Raw genomic sequence first — 18,865 nt, 5'->3', positions numbered from 1 at the left:
TGTGGTACCATTTATATAGTTGAAATTATGGATAAAATAAAATTAGATTAACCACAGACATGCTTTTATGGATTTTAATCAGTATCATACAATGGTATACATTAATACAACTATTAATTTGGGTAATAATTTGTATTTATAAAATTAAAAGAATATTAATAAGTAGAATTTTTGAAGCCATACAACTTACATTAATACATATTTTTTAAAACAAATACTTTTTTTTCAGTTAGGAGTAAAATTGATTAACAGGAAATAAGTAAGTATACAACAAATACAATTTGATTAATTTATCCTATTAAGTATTCTTGTGGTGAGGTTAATGAGTTCCTCGTTAACAAACTTTAAATTATTAAAACATTTTTTTTTGTGTACCAGATATTAACGTTAAACGCACTAATTTCAGGTGAGTCAACAACTTGCTTACTATCAATTTATTTGACTTTTATAATATTACAAATTGCTTATATAGAGATCTGAAATGAAGTTAATTGAGCTATAAAAATTTTTTGGGAGGAACCTATAAAATCTTTTTTATTTAGACATTTTTGTACCAATAGATTTTGTTGAACTTCTAAAGGTTTCAAACCGAATTAGTTTTACGTTCAACTCTCACAATGCCCAAATGGCTACATCCATTTGTCCCTATTAGTTTTCTCTTATGCAAAGCGTAACTTAGATTCCCATGGCATAATATTGAAAGAGTGCAAATACCTACTGAAAGGTTGACAAATTATTATATGTGGAAACTGACAACTGTATCTATTTAGGAATGAATGTGAATGATTATCTTATACCTTTAACTATATTTCAAACTATTTAATCGAATTATGTTCCTATTTAACTTTTAGAGAATACCTAATTCATAAAGTAGGTGCCACACGGAGTCAGTGGTGAATTGATCAAAGGTACTTTAAGTATTATGCAATGTATGTGTAGCTCTAATCTGAATCAATTACAGATTTCCAATATTTTAATAATAATAAGTGAATGGTTTAAAATTTATGTTATTATGACTTGTAAGAAAAGTTACGGAGAAGAATAAAATGTAAAGTAATTAATTATGATATGAAAATAACAATACGTAATTATACTTATTTTATGATTATATTATAAAATTTTATAAACCAGTTTTTTTTATTGATTTTTCTACAGGTACAATTGTTAAACATTTACTTTCACTTTCTATTATCAGTTATTAACTTTCCAAATTCAATAATTTAAACATTTGTGATATTGAACATATTGATAAACTTTTCTGTTTTATCTACATTTCAAATTTTTCAAAGACCTAAATTATGTTTACAAAATGACGATGTATCTTACAAAGATTTGCTTAAAAGTTGTGTTGCTAATTTGAAAAATATATAAGATAAGTTTTAATTTGAATGTAGTTAAATAGAATATTTGTTAAATAAGTAATTCAATTTAAGGATCACCTTTCATAATCTCAATAAATATTCAATTTTCCAATCTGAAAAAATTTTAAACCTGTAAATGAACATTTAGCTAACAATTAATTTGTAAATAATCAGTGCAACACAAGTTTTGTAAAAAAATTGTATCAGTTTCTAGTCTCAGCTATAATACAAATAATGTACATTCATTTCTAATAATTAAAAAAAAAAATGATTTACCATTTAACATTCAAATGTTGAGTCAGGTTTTATTTTGATATTTCAAGAAGGGTGAATGTTTCAATTAAGAAATATATCAAAGAGAAAGTTTCATATGAAATATGCTGTGATGATTCATAACCATAGTTATCTTTGAATCTCAAAACATAAATGATAAAAAATAAGGCAACCAAAGTAATAGATTAGAATTCAATGATAAATTGCATAAGAAAAACGATTTGGAGCAGAGACCCTTTCATCCCCTATCATCTTTAGCACAAGCTCGCAAAAATGTTATGATACTGTCGGGTGAATTCATATTTCTAATGAAAGTGGGGGAACTTATTGGGAATTTTCTACTAACATTTTTAATGTTAACGATAAAAATTTAATTTTTGATTTATTTCTAACTGAATATTTTTCATGGGGTTGCCATGGTAACATAATTATAAAAGGATTTCAGAGCATCATTATTAAAATTAATATCACAGGAAAATTGATACAGAAAGTAAAAATAAATTGTAAGCTGATATCCACTTCATTGTCAGTTGGTATAGAAAGTTCAATTGAATTTTTGTTATACATATTTTTTGTGTTTCAAAGACAAGACATAATAATATGTCATTTTTTTGAATAACACAAAATACCTAAACATTCATTGTAACATTTTAATAATCATAAAAATGTCAACATTTTAATTATAATAATAATTATTTATATAATTTACATAAACATACTTAAGTCCGAAAACTCTAAAAACAATATTTAAAAAAGCATGTATTATTTATCGAATAAATTTACTCCAAAACATGTTGAAAAAATTTTCCAGGTACTTGACATAAATCAACGTTTTAGAGACTGATATTATGATCTAAGGGACCAAGTACTAAATATTTGAAATAATATTCATTATTATTATTATAATTGTTATTGACTGTGATTAGAATAAAATAAAATGTGTATTTCTACCGTCCACCAAGCAGGTTGGTATAATAATCAAATAAAAAGTCCAAACATTAAACTATTGATTAAAAATTAACCAGTATAAACTTGTTTATTTAACAATAATAAATAATTAACTACTACAAGGAGTTAAAAAAACTAATAAGCCAACAATCAAATGTGAAGTACATACAATGTAAATATTACAAATGCAACATTACATGATAAAAAATAAAAAAATATATGTATTTCAACCGAACTAATATTTTTAATTGATTTTAGTAAAATAGTTCATAAACATAAAAACAAGTACTGCTAAAAAACAGTGAAAGAAGTATTGATGTACCAACAATCATTATACTAGCTTTTTACTTAACGACATTAAATATATACAAAAATAAGTAATCTTAATCAATAGTCGTAGCTGCATAACATGACACCTTACTTACAAAAATCACTTTTATAATTATTGTAAAAAAAATATTGTTGATTTGTGCTATTATGAAATATTAATATGAAACTGAAATATTATCCTTCCAAAATATATTTGAATTAAAATGTATTGTTATTGTATAAAAAACTATAAATCATTTACAAATAAGTGTTAACTAATATGAAATAAAAAAAGACATTTTTCAAAAAAGCTTGATCTATTGATTTTCAAGTATTTTAAAAGAATTTCTAACCCGACTGTCATGTCTCACGTATTTTGCTAATTAGGAATGTTGTTGTGTATTGTTTACACCTAATGATTTTACAAGCCTTATCACTGCTATCTGATTGCATACTTTGAATCTCCTTGTTCATACCAAAATAAGCAGGCATAGGTACTAATTAGCAAGTGGCAATGGTGTTAAAATAAATATCTTAATTAGTAAAACTATCATCTATTCAGTAATCACAAGGCAACCTAATAATTGCTCAATAGAACCATGAATCTATGATGTTCCCCCACAAACGGCACAAACACACCAAAAATTAAAAGTAAAAATCTCAAACAATACACAAACGCAATAAGCTAAAGTACATTATTTTAAATAAACAAATCAATATATTTTTTTTTTACTGTATTAATACTCAAAATCAAATATAATTTGTACATATTATATTACTTACATTATTTTTTTTATTTTAGGAGGATAGTTCACTGACTGAAACACAGTATCTCAAAAAAAAAAACAAGTGGAGGAAACATTGAAATACCGATAATCATTGTAAAAACTCATTATTTTATATTGACATTAAATGTGACACAAATAAATAATAATTAGAAGACATACCAGCAATAACAAGACATCTTGCAGAAATCACTTATAATTATTATAAAAATAATTATAAATATGTCGATTTGTGCTACTATTAAATACTAATGATGATACTGAAATATTATTCTCAAAAAATATATTTTATTTGAAAATGCATTTTATTGCTGTCACGTCTTGGTGTTACAATAAAATAATAGAAAAAATTATTTAAATTAAAATTAAAAATTACAATAGAAATATAACTTAAGTTTTACAATATTGTAGTGATTTAATACACAAATTACATTGATGTAATTTGAAACGTAAAAATATTATGATGATTAAGAGATTTAGTTTCAGAAGAAGTCTGCGTTTCTGCAAGACGAACAGATTAATTTCTAGTGCACGAATATCTATTACGTTTATTCCGATGTTCATTTAAATGTGCCATAAGAATAAATCGTGCATCACAAACATTACATACATATGGTTTACTAGCATGTATTAAATTTATATGGACTAAAAATTCGTCAAAATAATCAAAACTAACATAGCATATTTTACAAATATGTTGTCTGTCATAATTGTCTATGTAGTTTGAAAATATATCACCTTCAGGTATAGATCTAATTCTAGTCTCTTGCTCAGTTTTTACTTTGACTTCATCAGTAGCTTCAACATTAATCCCAAATTCCTGCTCTGAAGATTGCCACGAAGTATGTTCTATTGTAGTTCTAAGGTACATAAAAAAATAAAACAAGATAAGATAACAAGGTAAATATATAAACAATCAGATATTCAATACATTTAAATATATTGTGAACATACACTATATGACATTAGCCATATTATCCAGCCCATGAAACAGTATAAAAATATACTTTTTTAGATTCTGAGTGGAGTCATGAATGTATTGATTTAACAATGATGTGGGTTTTTATTTTTATTTCTGTCATCACAGTTTGGAGCAGTAAAAGTGCTTCGATTTCCTTCAATAGCATATTTCTAGTAGGAATTTAAAGTTTCTAATAGTTTCTACAAGCAACAGGAATAACAAACAATAACAATTATCAAAAAAATCAATAATATAATTAACAATTTAAAATATCCTAGACTGACATAGCTCTCCGCTCAGAATCGAAATTCGTATTAAATGTTATTATATCATTCATTACAGTGACCTTCTAGAAACCCCCTTTTTTTAAGTTTGAAAATATTTACAAGACATTAAAAAATTATAAAAAAAATTGTAGTCCAGAAAATACTTTTTATTTATTTGGAATCTTTTCACATTTAAATATATCTACTTACAAATAAGTTTTATATCCTTTTGCCACTTGATGTTAATTTTTTTCCTTCTTCAACCAAGGTGTTCTTGTGAACACCAAGTTAATATTCTAATTGTTAATCTGTTATCTTTTCGGTTTGCAAATTATTGAATAATTTGTATGTTAAATGAAGTATATTTACTTTTTTGTAACAATGAAAATTTTTTAATAAAGACTTTGTTACAAATTTTAATGCAATTAAATAATAACTGTTTATTTTTAAATTATTATTATAATCATAATGACAATATCCTGTGCCTTTAGATGTTCAAACAGATTTGAAACTGGGAAATTGATGCAATTTTTTTGGTTAGTACTTAGTAGCATATTATTAACCCAGTTAATTTAGTTAGGTTTATTACTTATACCAATATTTCCCAACCTTTATAAATATTTTAACCAATTACCGAAATTTTACGTTAAAGTCTAACTTAACGTTAATAATCGTAACATTTTGGGACACACCAATGTGCCGCAGCACACCAGTTAGGAAACACTGACTCATAAGCACCTTATATGAATATGTTTTATAGTTTACCTATTGAAAATCAGGAATTTACTCAACTAGGGTAAATGCTGTGTAAGGAAAAATATCAAACCAATTCTGTAGGTACATATTTGTAGTGTGAATTTCACAAGGAATGATTTTATATAAAATTAGGCCAAATGCTGATCGTCCATTATTATTGTATAATAAAGACATCTGTGTGATGAAATGAATAATATTTGATATTATATGTGCTGGTTATTAATTATAGTCTGATAATGAATTTGATTATTTTTATTTAATTGTGAACCATTAAATATAGGTAAAATTAATTTGATTATTTTGTTAGATTTCAACATTATTTTATTTTTAATTTATAAGCTACAATTACAGTATGGTGGTTGGAACATCAAAATAATGAGTTCCTAATCAGTAGGTACCTAATTTTTTTTAATAGCAACAATATCATGAAATATACATAGTAATATAAGCAGACAAACCTTCTTTGTACAGCAATATTTTTTGAATACAAAAATGTTATATAATTTAAATCAAATTTAACACGTCTATTACAGTGACTCTGATTAACATTGGTTTGGTGTAGATTAAAGGCAGATGCAAATAGATCAAATTAATTAGGGGGATTAAAATACCTTGGAATAGAGAAAAAAAGGACCCCCCTACCTGTGTTGTAAGACACATAAAACCAAAGACTGTAGAAGTATACAAATTATATTACAAAATTAACATACTCGTGTCTCTCAATACTAGTTTCTTCTAGATATTCTTGTTGTATTGCTAAGGTAAGAGTATTCAACTTCTTTGATAAGTGTACAGCATTCTTTACCTTGTATTTTCTAAATAAACATAAAAATAAAAATAAAGTTTTAAAATTACACATAAGTAGGTGTATGCTATTATGATATTATATTTTTGAAAGTAGTACTGACCTGGAAGTATACTGTTCTTTTTCTTCTTCGGTTAATCATTTATGTATCATATTCATAGACATTTTGAAGTATGACTGAAAATTGATGTTAATAGTAATTAGTAGGTATTTACTGTAAGATTGGGTAGCTTGATTACTAAATGGCACAAGCAATTGTGTTACAAATAATGAAATCGCTGTCAATAAATTACTATGTACATAGATAAATAGCCTAATCAATGAAAATCTCTAAAAATAAATAAATAAACAATGAACATAAAGACATAATAATAAAGGCAATTAATACTACCGAGAAACATTCAAAAATTAAATAAGCTGGCTTAAGTTATGGTTTAGTTTTTAGAAACTTAATATTATATTGAATTTAATATTGTATTATTGAATATTTGAATAATACTATTAGTAATACATATTGAACATTTAAACATAGTCGTTATTCTTACTTCTTAATCGTTGCGTTTGTCAAGTTGCAAACTATGGCAATTCGTATTTCCGTTGTAACGTGCTTTGTGAACTGTCGGCGGTGTAGAACGTGAAGTGAGGTTAAAACAGCAAGCTTAAATTCAACTATAGTCAATGGCACATGATATAATAGAGCTTAATCCATTGTGTTGTGGAAATAGTGGATGCACAAGCGGAATAAATTCCGTTGCTCTCGGCAGGCACGTCTTTGGATTTGTGCAACAACCAAAACTGATTTCATCGTCTGAAGGAAAAACAGAAAGGCTCAGTAAATGTACAAAACACAAATTACGATTCTTAATACACAAATGAATGTAATTGATTGGGATTTAGAGAAGCGTACACCTGTCATGTACGTACAATCGCGGCGATAATCGAACGACAGTGGCTAGGAGGGCTCGAGCGCGGCAGTACAAAAGAGTGGAACGTGCCACGGCCAAAGAACATGAAAAATAATTATAAAAATTCACAGCAATCGTGTACAACGTAATATTAAAACGATTAGAATAATAAAATAAATAATCCGAATTAAAGTTACGCGCCAGACAGCATGTAATTCGTAAATACAGTTTTTATCATTAATACGGCCAGTGAAAAGTGAGCCACGATACCAATGCTCCGGATGGCCGAACATTAACGTAACGATCACGGCTCACCTTCGCTGGCCGTACTATCGAAAAGAACGCTTAACTCGGTATCATGGAACAAAAGACAAAACTATAATCGTTCGGCTTGGAATAACAGTGAAATTATTATTCAGGCCCGCTGAATTAAAACATATTTAATCAAAATTTTTTTTTGTTTAATTTCGTATTATATTATTCTTGATCTTGAGTAATTAGTAAAATAGATCAGGAATGATAGTCGTTACATGTTTTACGTTTTGATAGCTATTGATAAAAAAATTTGAGATAACAATATCTGACTTGTATTCAGTGTTTCTAAAGTTTCTACGAACAATAAAATTGATCGATAAATCCAGAATTCTGTAATAACTATATTCGAGAGCAATAATTAATAATTAATGAAGACATCTTACGTTTTTTAGAATCTAAGACAGTAACTTTGTGTTTATGTCCTATTAATTCACGTATTATACAGTATTGTATTATTTCCCTTTGTATTTACTTAATAATATATAATAATATTAGGACATAGGTGTTTTGTACATTCAAAGCCGTGTTTTCGCAAAGTGACTAATTGATTTAAATCTTTGTAGAAAGATAAGTTTAGTGAAGTCACTTTTTAAGTAAATCACTTAATCGACATCTTTTGAAAATGGAGAGCTCAATTATCGGCCAACGTTCAACTTCCAGCAGTCAAGAAACATCTGAGTAAATTATTTATAATGTTTGATTATTAGAGATGAAATTAATTCTGTTGCCAATTTAAAGTATGTTCTTATATGAAATTAATCATTAATAGATTATGTATATCAAAACAAACATTCTAAATTATTAATTTTAATATTGCAAATATTCATTATAATAGGTTCAACTTCTACCCATACTGTTTATTCCATAAAAATCATATTACAATAAGGCTCACATGTCATATAACCTAGTATTAATTTTATATTGTTTATTCTATCTCTTGTATTAATGTAGTATAAAGTAATGTTTTAGTATGTATTACTATATTCCAGGCCAAAAATGTGTTGGATTTGTTTGTGTACTGATGATGACAATGATGATTATGAAAATAATAGAGAATGGGTGTCACCATGTAAATGTCGCTCTTCTACACGATGGGTAATTATATACATGTATATTTGGATCAAAAATTAATGGATATGTTGGTGTAATCAAAACCATATTGCAATTTTGCTGTTTGATATTTAATTTTAAATACTAGATTCTTATTAGATTTCTCTCATACTATTAAATTTATGTAACTATATTGGTACTCAACAATACCATAGATATATTATGTTCTATGTACACATGTTTGACCTACTACATTATAGCTAGTTGACATTTATGACAATTAATGTTTCATGTGCCTGTGATTTATTCAATTAAACTATAATAATAATGTTTGGTCTAGCGTTGTGTTCACACATATACAATTGTTATGTTAGGTTCACCAGGGTTGTGTTCTACGTTGGATTGATGAAAAACTGAAGGAAAATCTTTTCTTTAAAGCACATTGCCCTCTATGCCTCACACAATATATTGAGCAACACAAAGTCAGTAAGTATTGTAGAGTTAGGTTTGATGATAGTTAAAACTTTATGGGAATAAAATAGCTAAAATTGATAAAATATTTCTTTTTTCAATTCAATATTTAAATTTTTCTCCTAGGAAAAATATTTTACATTACGTCAGTTCAATTTTCTATTTTGAATAACTTTCACTTTGATATAAACATTTTTAACATTAACCAGCCAATTTTAATGACTCGAAAACATATTTTTAACTTCCAAATCCACTACGATTTGAAAAATCTGCTTGCAAAATATTATATCTTCATTGTATTTAATTACAGTTTACGTGTTTGTATTATCTTATGTTTTATAATTTTACAGATTACTTAGTTCTGCTATTAGACATACTTGATGGTGCAGCTAATTTTATAAGTCCGTTTTTAACAGTTGGTGTTACGATCACTGCTTTCTGTTGGTCAGCAGCATCTTATGGAATACTAACAATAATTCAGGTTAATTTTTAATATTTGATAATAATGTATATAGAAGTTAAAAATAAATTTATTTTAGGTGATGGGTAAAAGAGAAGCTATAACGATGATGAAAAATACAAATCCATATATTTTGCTCTTGGTGTCAGCATCAATCCCTTTCTGGCTAATTTTTGGAAAATTGAAGAATTGGGGAGAAAACTTGATGTTATTTATTTGGAGACTTACCTCACAACTTCCCTTGTTAAGAACTATCATGCCTTCGTTTGTGTAAACCATTTTATATTTTACTTATGTTTATGGTGGTTTAATTAGTTCATTACTTATTGTATTTGTATTGAATTTTAGGTGTGAACCTGTCAACGAACCTGTCAATAATTTAAGGAATAGACAACGAGTATTTTCAATCGATATTCCGGATACTACTCTTTGTGCTGCACTTTTATTGCCGACTTCTGCAGTGACAGTTGGAAATTTATTATTTCACAGTTGTTCATATTCATCCTTACAAAAAACTTTATTGGTAAGTGTTTTATAAATATTGTACTCAATATTAATGCAAGTGTTCATTTATAATATTTATGTTTCTATTGCAGGGTGGGTTGGTCTACATTGCAGTAAAAGGGGCAATCAGAATATATCAAAGGCAACAAAATCTTATTAGAGAAAAAACACTTAAAGTCCTTGAATACCCTATAACTGATGATGAAAATAATTAAAAATCTGTACAAAAATCCAGTACTCGTTTACATCACTTGAAACATAATTAAACATCTTAATACTGTACATAAATATGTAAACATATTTTTAAAAGGAAATTATTTGCATATTATTAATACATTTGTAAAAAGAATTAAGAGTAAATTAAAATAATTTAGTGTCAAACATACAAATGTTTACAAACTTAGCCCAGAAAAAATAATATCTAAGATATGAATATTGTTATTGAATAAGATAACTTTGTTCATAAACAGTTTCGTATGAAAAAGATACTCAATTCATATATTAAATAGGTTAGATTAGGTTTGGTTAAATTTTATTGTGAATCACTTATTATTATTTATTATTGATAGTTAGATATTTCAAGAAAGTATGTTTAAGAATACATTTTTTTTTTAAATAAATACAAATTGTTTTTTTTTCATTTCTTGCCTGACAAGTTGTTGCAAAGATGTAAACTCCTTTTACTTTCGGTGAAGCCATCAGTTTTCACCAGTTGAGTTCATGTAATGTTTCCTATTGTTAGCTGCAAATATTGATTGCTTCCTTACATATTTTTATGAAGTTATATTATAATATTAATAAAGAATACAATAATATTAGTGTATTGCAGAAACGACTTTGCGGTGCTGACTATAAAGTGCAACTGTCTTCATGATTAACATTTCATGTTAAATTGTATATTTTGTTGGAAGTTGAATGTATTATAACAATTTAATACAACATCTAAGTATTTAAAATTGAAGACTGAAACTCTAATAATTGTATTTACTTGTACTGTTGCATACTGTCACGACAATTATAGAGATCATAACTAAATTATGTTGTCGATAACAAACAGGTGAAGTAATGCAGGTTAGATGGCTGCAACTTGTTTGCGCACATTTTATAATTTTTACCTGAAAAATCGGAACTCATTTGCGCACACGGTTATCCTAAATGTACAACTGGTTTGCGCACACGAAAATAAGGCTATATGACATAAGTACCAAAGGTGCAAAAATGCAAGGCTGGGCATTAACGAGTTAAAAAGTTAAAGTTAAGTTAATAAGTTAATTTTATATTGACTTTTTAACTTAACTAGTTACTTTTGGCTTTTCATTAACTTAACTGTCAACTGTTAAAAATGACATATCATTTGCGCCAAAATAAATATTTTATATAAGTAGTTTTTCTAAATTTATATATCTTATAAAAATGATATTATATATGTATACTATATTATACTAATATTATTTTCTATAAATAGTTATTTGAAAATTGCTGTCTTATAAGAATATTTTTATATAGAATATTAGAATATAGAATATTTTCTATATTTTTGCTCTTTAAACAAAATACACACAGCACCTTTATTCGTAACAGTTTTATTACTGAAAATAATAGACACGTTTCCCAATCATATCGACTATAGGTCTATATCACTATATTAAAATTAAAATTAACACATTTTACACAAACATTATATTATATGCATTTTCAACATAATTTATTAACAATTATTATTAATAATAAGCAAGTATTAACGTGCATTTTTAACCACACCTATGAATATATTCATAGACAGTCCTAAGTCTGTTAAGTGAGAAGGAAAATGTATGTAGGTACTTTAATAATTTACTTATTAAGATGGTATTAAAAGGTCAGGCCAAAAGGTAACTGTGCGCAAACCATGTGCATGTTTACGGCTCAACTGTTCCCAAACGAGTGGTAATTTTGTGCCCAAAAAAGTTGTCTTTTTGGTATTTGTGCGCAAACCAGTACCGCCCGGTTAGATTAGGTGATTGGGTATATGTACCTAAATGCATGTTGGTTTATATCACGTTTTTGTTTATAGATATAATGTTTATATTATGTTAAGTTCATTGATCTTATAGAATCATAGACATAATATATTTATAATGTCTGAAGTCTTATACAAACCGAACATGATAATTCAAATTAAAAATATGTTAAATATTTGGTTGTTGAAGTATGCAATTAATATTTTAATCGTTCTATCATTCTGAGCTTGTGTTTGTTTAAATATTGAATTTCACCATTAAGTTAGCGTAACACTGTTTAAGATGTAATATTTAGGCAATTTAAAATTACAGCTCTTAAAATGTAATGCTTCTCATCAGCTTGATCACATTTTGACTATGCTTCTTTAATTTAGCACTTAGGATAGTAACTCTCAAAATCAAAGTAATAAATCAAAATAATGTAAGATGTACCTTATATTAACATTATTAATAGGCTAGAGAACATTTAGGGAAACAAATTTGATACTGTTTTAAAATTTAGAATAACATATAAATAACCTAATAATGTATTATATTTTGTAGATTCTATACATATTTTATAAATTAGCAATATAACTACTCAAAATTTAAATAAAATGAACCTTGAACATTTTCATTTCTATCAGGATTTTTATTGAACAATAATCAAAAATTTTTCTTCTATTTTGGTGTAGGCAATTTTTCGTTTATTTGATTCAGCTATAAATTTATCACAAATAACATAATAAATATCACTAATAAACTTAGCTCTTGGATCTTGTTGTCTTTCTTCAGAATCAGTATCATCTAAGTGTTTACTTTTTGGTGTCCTTTTTTTTTTTCTAGAACTCAGATATTCAATATCCTTATTTAAAAGTTCTATAGATTCGCTTTCTTAATCACCTAAGTTTTCGCAAACATATTGTATGAAATCTATTAAGGAGTTGTACAATGGCACTACTATTGAAAATAAATTTTCTGTCTAACTCTGAAGATTTTTTTAAGTTATGTTTATTCGTTGTAATATAACATCCCACGCAATAATTGTTAATATAGTAGTTTTCCTTTTTTTCAATATTTTCAAAATGTTAATTGCATCAAATCGAGTATTTCCGTTTTCATTTTTATCTTGAGATATTTCTTACAAAATAGATAAAATATGAAATGCTTTAGTTGCATTAGCATTTGCGGACCACCGTGTTTGCGAAGACGATTTAATAGTTAGGGTTTCATTATGTTTTAGATGTTGACATAAAAGTTTTTAACGATGAGTTGAAGACGAAAAAAAGTTATAAACAGATTGAATTGTACTAAAATATTCAACTGCGCCGTTATAATCGTCAACTGCATGAACAGGTTTAAAGAGTGTGCCGCTTACGATTACGGTAAAAATAGTGCAAAATTAGCTAGTGTTCTTATCCTTGTTTTTAATCCTGAGTACTTTCCTACCATATTACTGGCATTGTCGTATGACTGTCCAACACAGTTTTTAATAATATTTTTACCAAAGTTCTAAACTATTTCAACTATAATAATGGTTAAATACTCAGCCGTATGCCCAAAATATGATAAAACGGTATATAGTTAATTTTATATGGCTGAATTCGGTGGGCCCCTCTTTCGAGTGGGCCCCTTGCAAATGTCCCGTTTGTCCTTCATAAATATGGCCCCGGGGATAACAAAACAAAATACATTTTATATGTAAATATAATTAAAGAGAAAATCGAATTATAGAGTTATTCACTAGAATCCTGAGTACCACTGTGGCGTAACACTTAACAGAACAACTAACCACCCTCTGCTATCAATATTATGCTCCGAAGATCCTAAAGAATGGTTTTAGATCCTTCGTGAGCGAACATCAAGTCATCAGCAGCACTTTCACTGTAAGTTATAGATACTTATAGAGTACCTCTACGGCTATAACCACATATTAACCACACAATTAGGAATTAGTAATAGCTAACAGCAAACTTGCAGATACAATAGATCCATATACCTACTACAGTACTATTAAAAAGTATACTAAAAAGCAGACTTACGGACGCATAAAACGTGTACTCACTATTCGCTGAATGCTGACTGGCTGAGTATACACCATAATATTATACAAACAAAATAAACATGGATCGGCACGGTTAAAGATTTAAGTTATACCTTTTTTAAATATAATAATAATATCTTAAATCGTTAGGTTAGGTTAGATACTCATCTTATTAAATTTATTATGAAAGAATGATAAACTCCTCAATAAGTCAATTGATAAAAAAACCCAGTGGTTAGTTTAGGTCCTCAAATCAATCAACGATTATACAGTATTTTGTATTGCCTATACCACATAAAAATTAATACATTTATGTACACCGGTGATTCGAATAAAGAAAATTATTAATGATTAATAATTTATCACAAATAAATTATAAATAATTTTTCATCAAATTATTATATAAAATATTATATTATTTTATTATTAATAAAGTAGGTATTATGTATAAAAAAAATAGTTAATAGCATACATATTCTGACCTATTAAGGGAATATAGATTATTAAATAATCAATTACGAATAATTAAGTAATAAATATATGTAAATATTAAGATTTTATACTAAAATGTATAGACAATCCTCAGATTTTACTTAAATTTGAACATATGCATTTGTATTAACATTCCAACATACTGATGAAGAATAATTTAGATACTTACGTCTTACATCCATATTACATTTTCAATCTTTTATTTATTTATTGAAAAAATAATATGTACATTATTGATTTTAATCATTTAATTTTTCCATTATCTCTATCTTCCTTAAGTTATGCTTGCCCTAACCTGACATTGGGTCGTTGAAGATAGAAATACTCTGAGAAGTCATAGTTGGTGATGAATGTGATGACATAAGAGGGCATGTTTGTGTATGTTGAACAATTAGTGGTAGAGCCAGCTGTAGATATAGATATGGATTCATAATACCATCAATCAGCTGCAGAATTCTATGCCTAAACGAACTCATTTGTGCGTTCGTCACTGATTCAATCTCGGGTAGCAAACTTATTAGGAACATTTTTTTCGTTGATTATACTCATTAGGAGTTGTTTCTATACTTCGTTTTTCATATTTGAGTATTCTATAAAGGACTGGTAAACATCAGTAATTCCTCGCTTCTGGAATTTTTTTTAGATATGGACGTAATTCACATGTATCCTTTATTTTCGTTAGAAACATCATCCTGTTGTATTTGTATTGAACTTGAAGGTGGTTGGGTGGGCTAGAAGGGAGGTGACGGATCATCATATGATAACTAGTAATCTTCTTCGTTACTGTTATTAATTATTTCTACTATTCTTAATTCTATTTTTAAATTAAAAAAATTGTATTAATGTTGACTGTATATGACTGTAACTGTCCCAATATCTTTAACAATTAAGAGTTCATTACTTAGTATTCATAATTTTTCCAAATCTTATTCTACAACCACCATTCAGTATAACCTGTCGTAATTATCTATCCCATGTTTTTTTTTATTTAAGTTAACTTGAGAAATATTTTATTATTCACTTCTTGCTTTTTCTTTTCTTAATTGTATTGAAACTAAAATTTTTAATATTAATTGGCCATTTTTCAAATTTATTGAAGATCAAATTATGTAATACGTTTTGAAAATATCTTTGTTGATGAATAATCTGCAGTACAATGTGAATAAGTCAAGATCGAACGAACTACATTCTCTATAAAAAACTTGAACACAAATTTACATTTTTGAGTAAAACGCATACTTAATAAGTTTAATACAAATGTAATGTCCATAGCTGATATTTTCATAATTTATTGTTTTTTAAACTCATCAAATTTGTGTCTTTTAGCTTACATTTATTCCCATAAAAAAGTAAAATATGTTTTTTGTGAAGTGTACCATAAATACGGACTACATTATAATTGTAGTATGTTATGTAATCGTATTTATCATGTATTTATATTAATAAAATTACACATTTTGGTTTTTTACACAGTACTAAATAACTCCAACGTATTGCATGCATCCCATCATTGCAAATATTACACGGAAAAGAAGTGTTCCAATTAGTGAGTCGTTTATTGGTATGTATACTTTATAGCCGACTCTACAACTTGTCGCCCGCCGATTTTTGGTCAACGACCATCGCTTTTTTTTTTAGCATGCTCTTCGTTTTCTCCCTCACGTCCTTGGTCCCGTGCATCCTGTACGCGTTTGGCAACTGATCGTCCTTGTACAACAAGTCACTGAAGTATATTCTCCTCAGTCGGCAGTTGGCGTGCACCTGAATGCGGACTGTCTCCACGTAGGTCGTTTTGAAAGAGTCACTTGTGATCTCAGCCAAATTCATGTTTAGTTGGTTCCAACCCTCATTCATGCAAAATGGCATAGTGATCATGAACATGCTTTGCTTTTTGATGGTATGATAGTTGCTTGTGCGCAAACGCCGGCGAATGTTTTCGCTGTCCAAAATCTATGTACACGTATAGCAACAGAGGTGGTAATGGCCGTTAGACGAAACAGAAGACAAAAAAAATTTCCGTCCATTAAATGTTATATTTTTTTTTATCATACAATTTCACAGTTTAAATCAACACATTTTGGACAATTTTAAATTTTATGTTATTTTCTATACCTCCACATATAGTGTGCTTTAGGACTGTTTTTAGATGTATTTTACCTTTAAATTTTTATAGAATTTTTAATGGAAACCTAATAGTTACCTATGTACCTAATAGGTAGTAAGATATTATTATAACTATTGATCTATATGGGGATGGGGAACACACATAAAGCTGTAATAATAGTGTGACATATTATATACCAAGTGAAAGGTAAGCTCACGTGTGTTAGAGACATTACTAAAATGGCGTAATTTCAGTTTTTATTGTTGGTGATAAAATTATTCCAGGGCATTTAAAGTGATTACCAAGCTGCAATATTTTTCAATTTTTCTCAAGTCATGAGGGAAAATTTCTCTTACACTTTCTTCTTCGCCAACAAAAATTTCAGTTTTTATATTTTAGTAATCGCTTATTACGAAAACAGGGTAAGTTATTTATAATTGGCAATGACTTAAAAAATCAAAAAAAAAATCGATTATTAATTAAATATATTTACATAAAAAAAAACACTTTAATTTAATTTAATAGGAAACCGTGAAATTAAAGAAAACCATTTAACGTTTATGCTAGTTTTAAACTTTATTTTTCGGTTTTGAAGAGGGTAATTAATTTTGTTACTTTATTAATGTCACAATTTAAAGTGTCTGAATGACCTACGGGTGAAGGTTGGGTAGTTTGGAGTGAGCCTCTCTACCGTAAATAATAAGCATAAATACGTAAAACCGGTGGGTTTGATTGCAGGTGTTAACTAAGTGCTTATCAGTTTTATCGCTCAACTCACTCTTGTAGTAGGTATACATATTTTGTTTCTGTTATACATTTTATCTTGGTAGTCTGTAGTTTAAAATAGTCAGATTAAATCTAACATTTTTGAAATGAAAATACTAACTCGATATCTGATTTAAACCCCCGAAAGAAATGATGACTGATATTTTATGTATATTTAATAGCAAGCCAAAGAATCAGATTTGAAAAAATAGGGCGCTAATGCACCCTACCCACCCAAAGATGCTCAAGCATTATTACCTATAAAATATTGATGTACCGTGATTTCAAACGTAAAAAATCGACCAAGGTTTTTCACCAACAACGTCACGAAGGGCAGCTTAATACCGAGAGATGCTTTGGGATTCATCGGACAGGTTATACAACAGGCGTTCACATTTGGTGACTGTATCTGGAGCACGTTGGACTTCAGCTCGTCGTCTTGAACATGTTGCATTTCTCCTTCTTTGCACTGAAAATACCAATAAGCATGCTCAATATTTTTTTTAACCAGTTTAACTTATATTAATATATATTATGTTAACTATTATTAATATAAATAATAACATAAACGTGTTTTATAGACCTTTATTATTAGCAGCATAAATCGTAATGGTGTGCATTATAATTCTATTCCATAATAATCGATGGACTGTCCCCACCGATCGTAATGTGATATTGCTGATTTAAGTTAATATAAATACGTGTAATATAATGTAATATAAATGCTGAATATACAACATCGCTTTCCATAAAAAAAAAAAATATATATATAATTTTATATATTTCTTAATAGCTATGTTCGTATTTTTTTATATATATAAAATATGATGTAATTACTTTAGTCATAACCACTTGAAGAATATCGCTGGGCAGTTTTCTAGATATAAATGGCCTGGGTGTTTTATTTATTATCGAAAGATCCAGATTTTGATTTACAACTACTGTTTCGGTATTTTTAGTACTTTCACTCATTTTTCTGGTGTAATTGAGATATAATTACTCGCTGGTGTCAGTGGTTTATCAATAAGTAATTGATCATTATGTATTTTCCAAATAGTTCTGTAACGATGGTGACATCGTCACTTATACTTTGTCACCTATATACGTATAGCCTACATATATACATGTACATATATATTATTATATACTTTATAAACATAATATATAGAATATGCTGACTAAATATATTGAGCCCCTCCTGTTATGATATCATTGTAAGGCTACGGCCAAATGCGAATATTATGTAAGGGTACGCCAGTTCTCCGTTCTGCGCGACACCGTCATGTGAATAGGAACTCCGGGCTGCCAATAA

At 27.7% G+C, this 18,865-nt stretch overlaps 2 protein-coding genes and 1 long non-coding RNA gene across 5 annotated transcripts in view; 1 reads left to right on the top strand and 2 right to left on the bottom strand.

Moving 5' to 3' along the window:
* Positions 1–4,005: 4,005 nt before the first annotated feature.
* LOC111039827 lies at positions 4,006–7,679 on the bottom strand. Of its 3 annotated transcripts, none has more exons than XR_002605138.1 (5): positions 7,333–7,679; positions 7,010–7,272; positions 6,568–6,641; positions 6,370–6,474; positions 4,006–4,536 (listed from the first exon to the last, which is right to left on the bottom strand). It is a non-coding gene; the product is annotated as an uncharacterized LOC111039827 (long non-coding RNA). The 3 variants fall into 3 exon arrangements; XR_002605137.1 differs by having other exon boundaries at positions 7,389–7,679; XR_002605136.1 differs by having other exon boundaries at positions 7,010–7,673.
* A 627-nt stretch (positions 7,680–8,306) lies between these two features.
* Positions 8,307–10,477, top strand: LOC111039828 (E3 ubiquitin-protein ligase MARCH5-like). The gene is made up of 7 exons (XM_022323473.1): positions 8,307–8,362; positions 8,674–8,779; positions 9,109–9,220; positions 9,556–9,686; positions 9,745–9,935; positions 10,014–10,188; positions 10,262–10,477. Exons 1-7 carry the CDS (start codon positions 8,307–8,309, stop codon positions 10,382–10,384), a joined length of 894 nt encoding a protein of 297 aa, XP_022179165.1. The 3' UTR covers positions 10,385–10,477.
* Positions 10,478–16,268: 5,791 nt separating this feature from the next.
* Positions 16,269–18,865, bottom strand: part of LOC111039829 (cilia- and flagella-associated protein 20-like) — an 18,816-nt gene continuing 16,219 nt past the window's right edge. Inside the window, exons 2-3 of the mRNA XM_022323474.1 lie at positions 17,831–18,022; positions 16,269–16,634 (exon numbers count right to left, since the gene is read on the bottom strand). Of these exons, the coding sequence (XP_022179166.1) occupies positions 16,269–16,634; positions 17,831–18,022 (558 nt within the window). The remainder of the gene's footprint in view (positions 16,635–17,830; positions 18,023–18,865) is intronic.

Source organism: Myzus persicae, unplaced genomic scaffold (genome assembly GCF_001856785.1).
Source record: "Myzus persicae strain clone G006 unplaced genomic scaffold, MPER_G0061.0, whole genome shotgun sequence".
Lineage (NCBI taxonomy): Eukaryota > Metazoa > Arthropoda > Insecta > Hemiptera > Aphididae > Myzus > Myzus persicae.
Note: the sequence above shows the minus strand (reverse complement) of the source record. Positions and strands in the feature narration are given on the sequence as shown.

What these genes read in the sequence shown, in the direction of transcription:
- LOC111039828 (XM_022323473.1), top strand. Translation starts at nt 8,307, where the DNA reads ATGGAGAGCTCAATTATCGGCCAACGTTCAACTTCCAGCAGTCAAGAA. An exon ending in ACTATCATGCCTTCGTTTGT is followed by an intron (nt 9,936 to 10,013) that starts GTAAACCATTTT and finishes ATTGAATTTTAG; the next exon opens with GTGTGAACCTGTCAACGAAC. An exon ending in CCTTACAAAAAACTTTATTG is followed by an intron (nt 10,189 to 10,261) that starts GTAAGTGTTTTA and finishes TTTCTATTGCAG; the next exon opens with GGTGGGTTGGTCTACATTGC.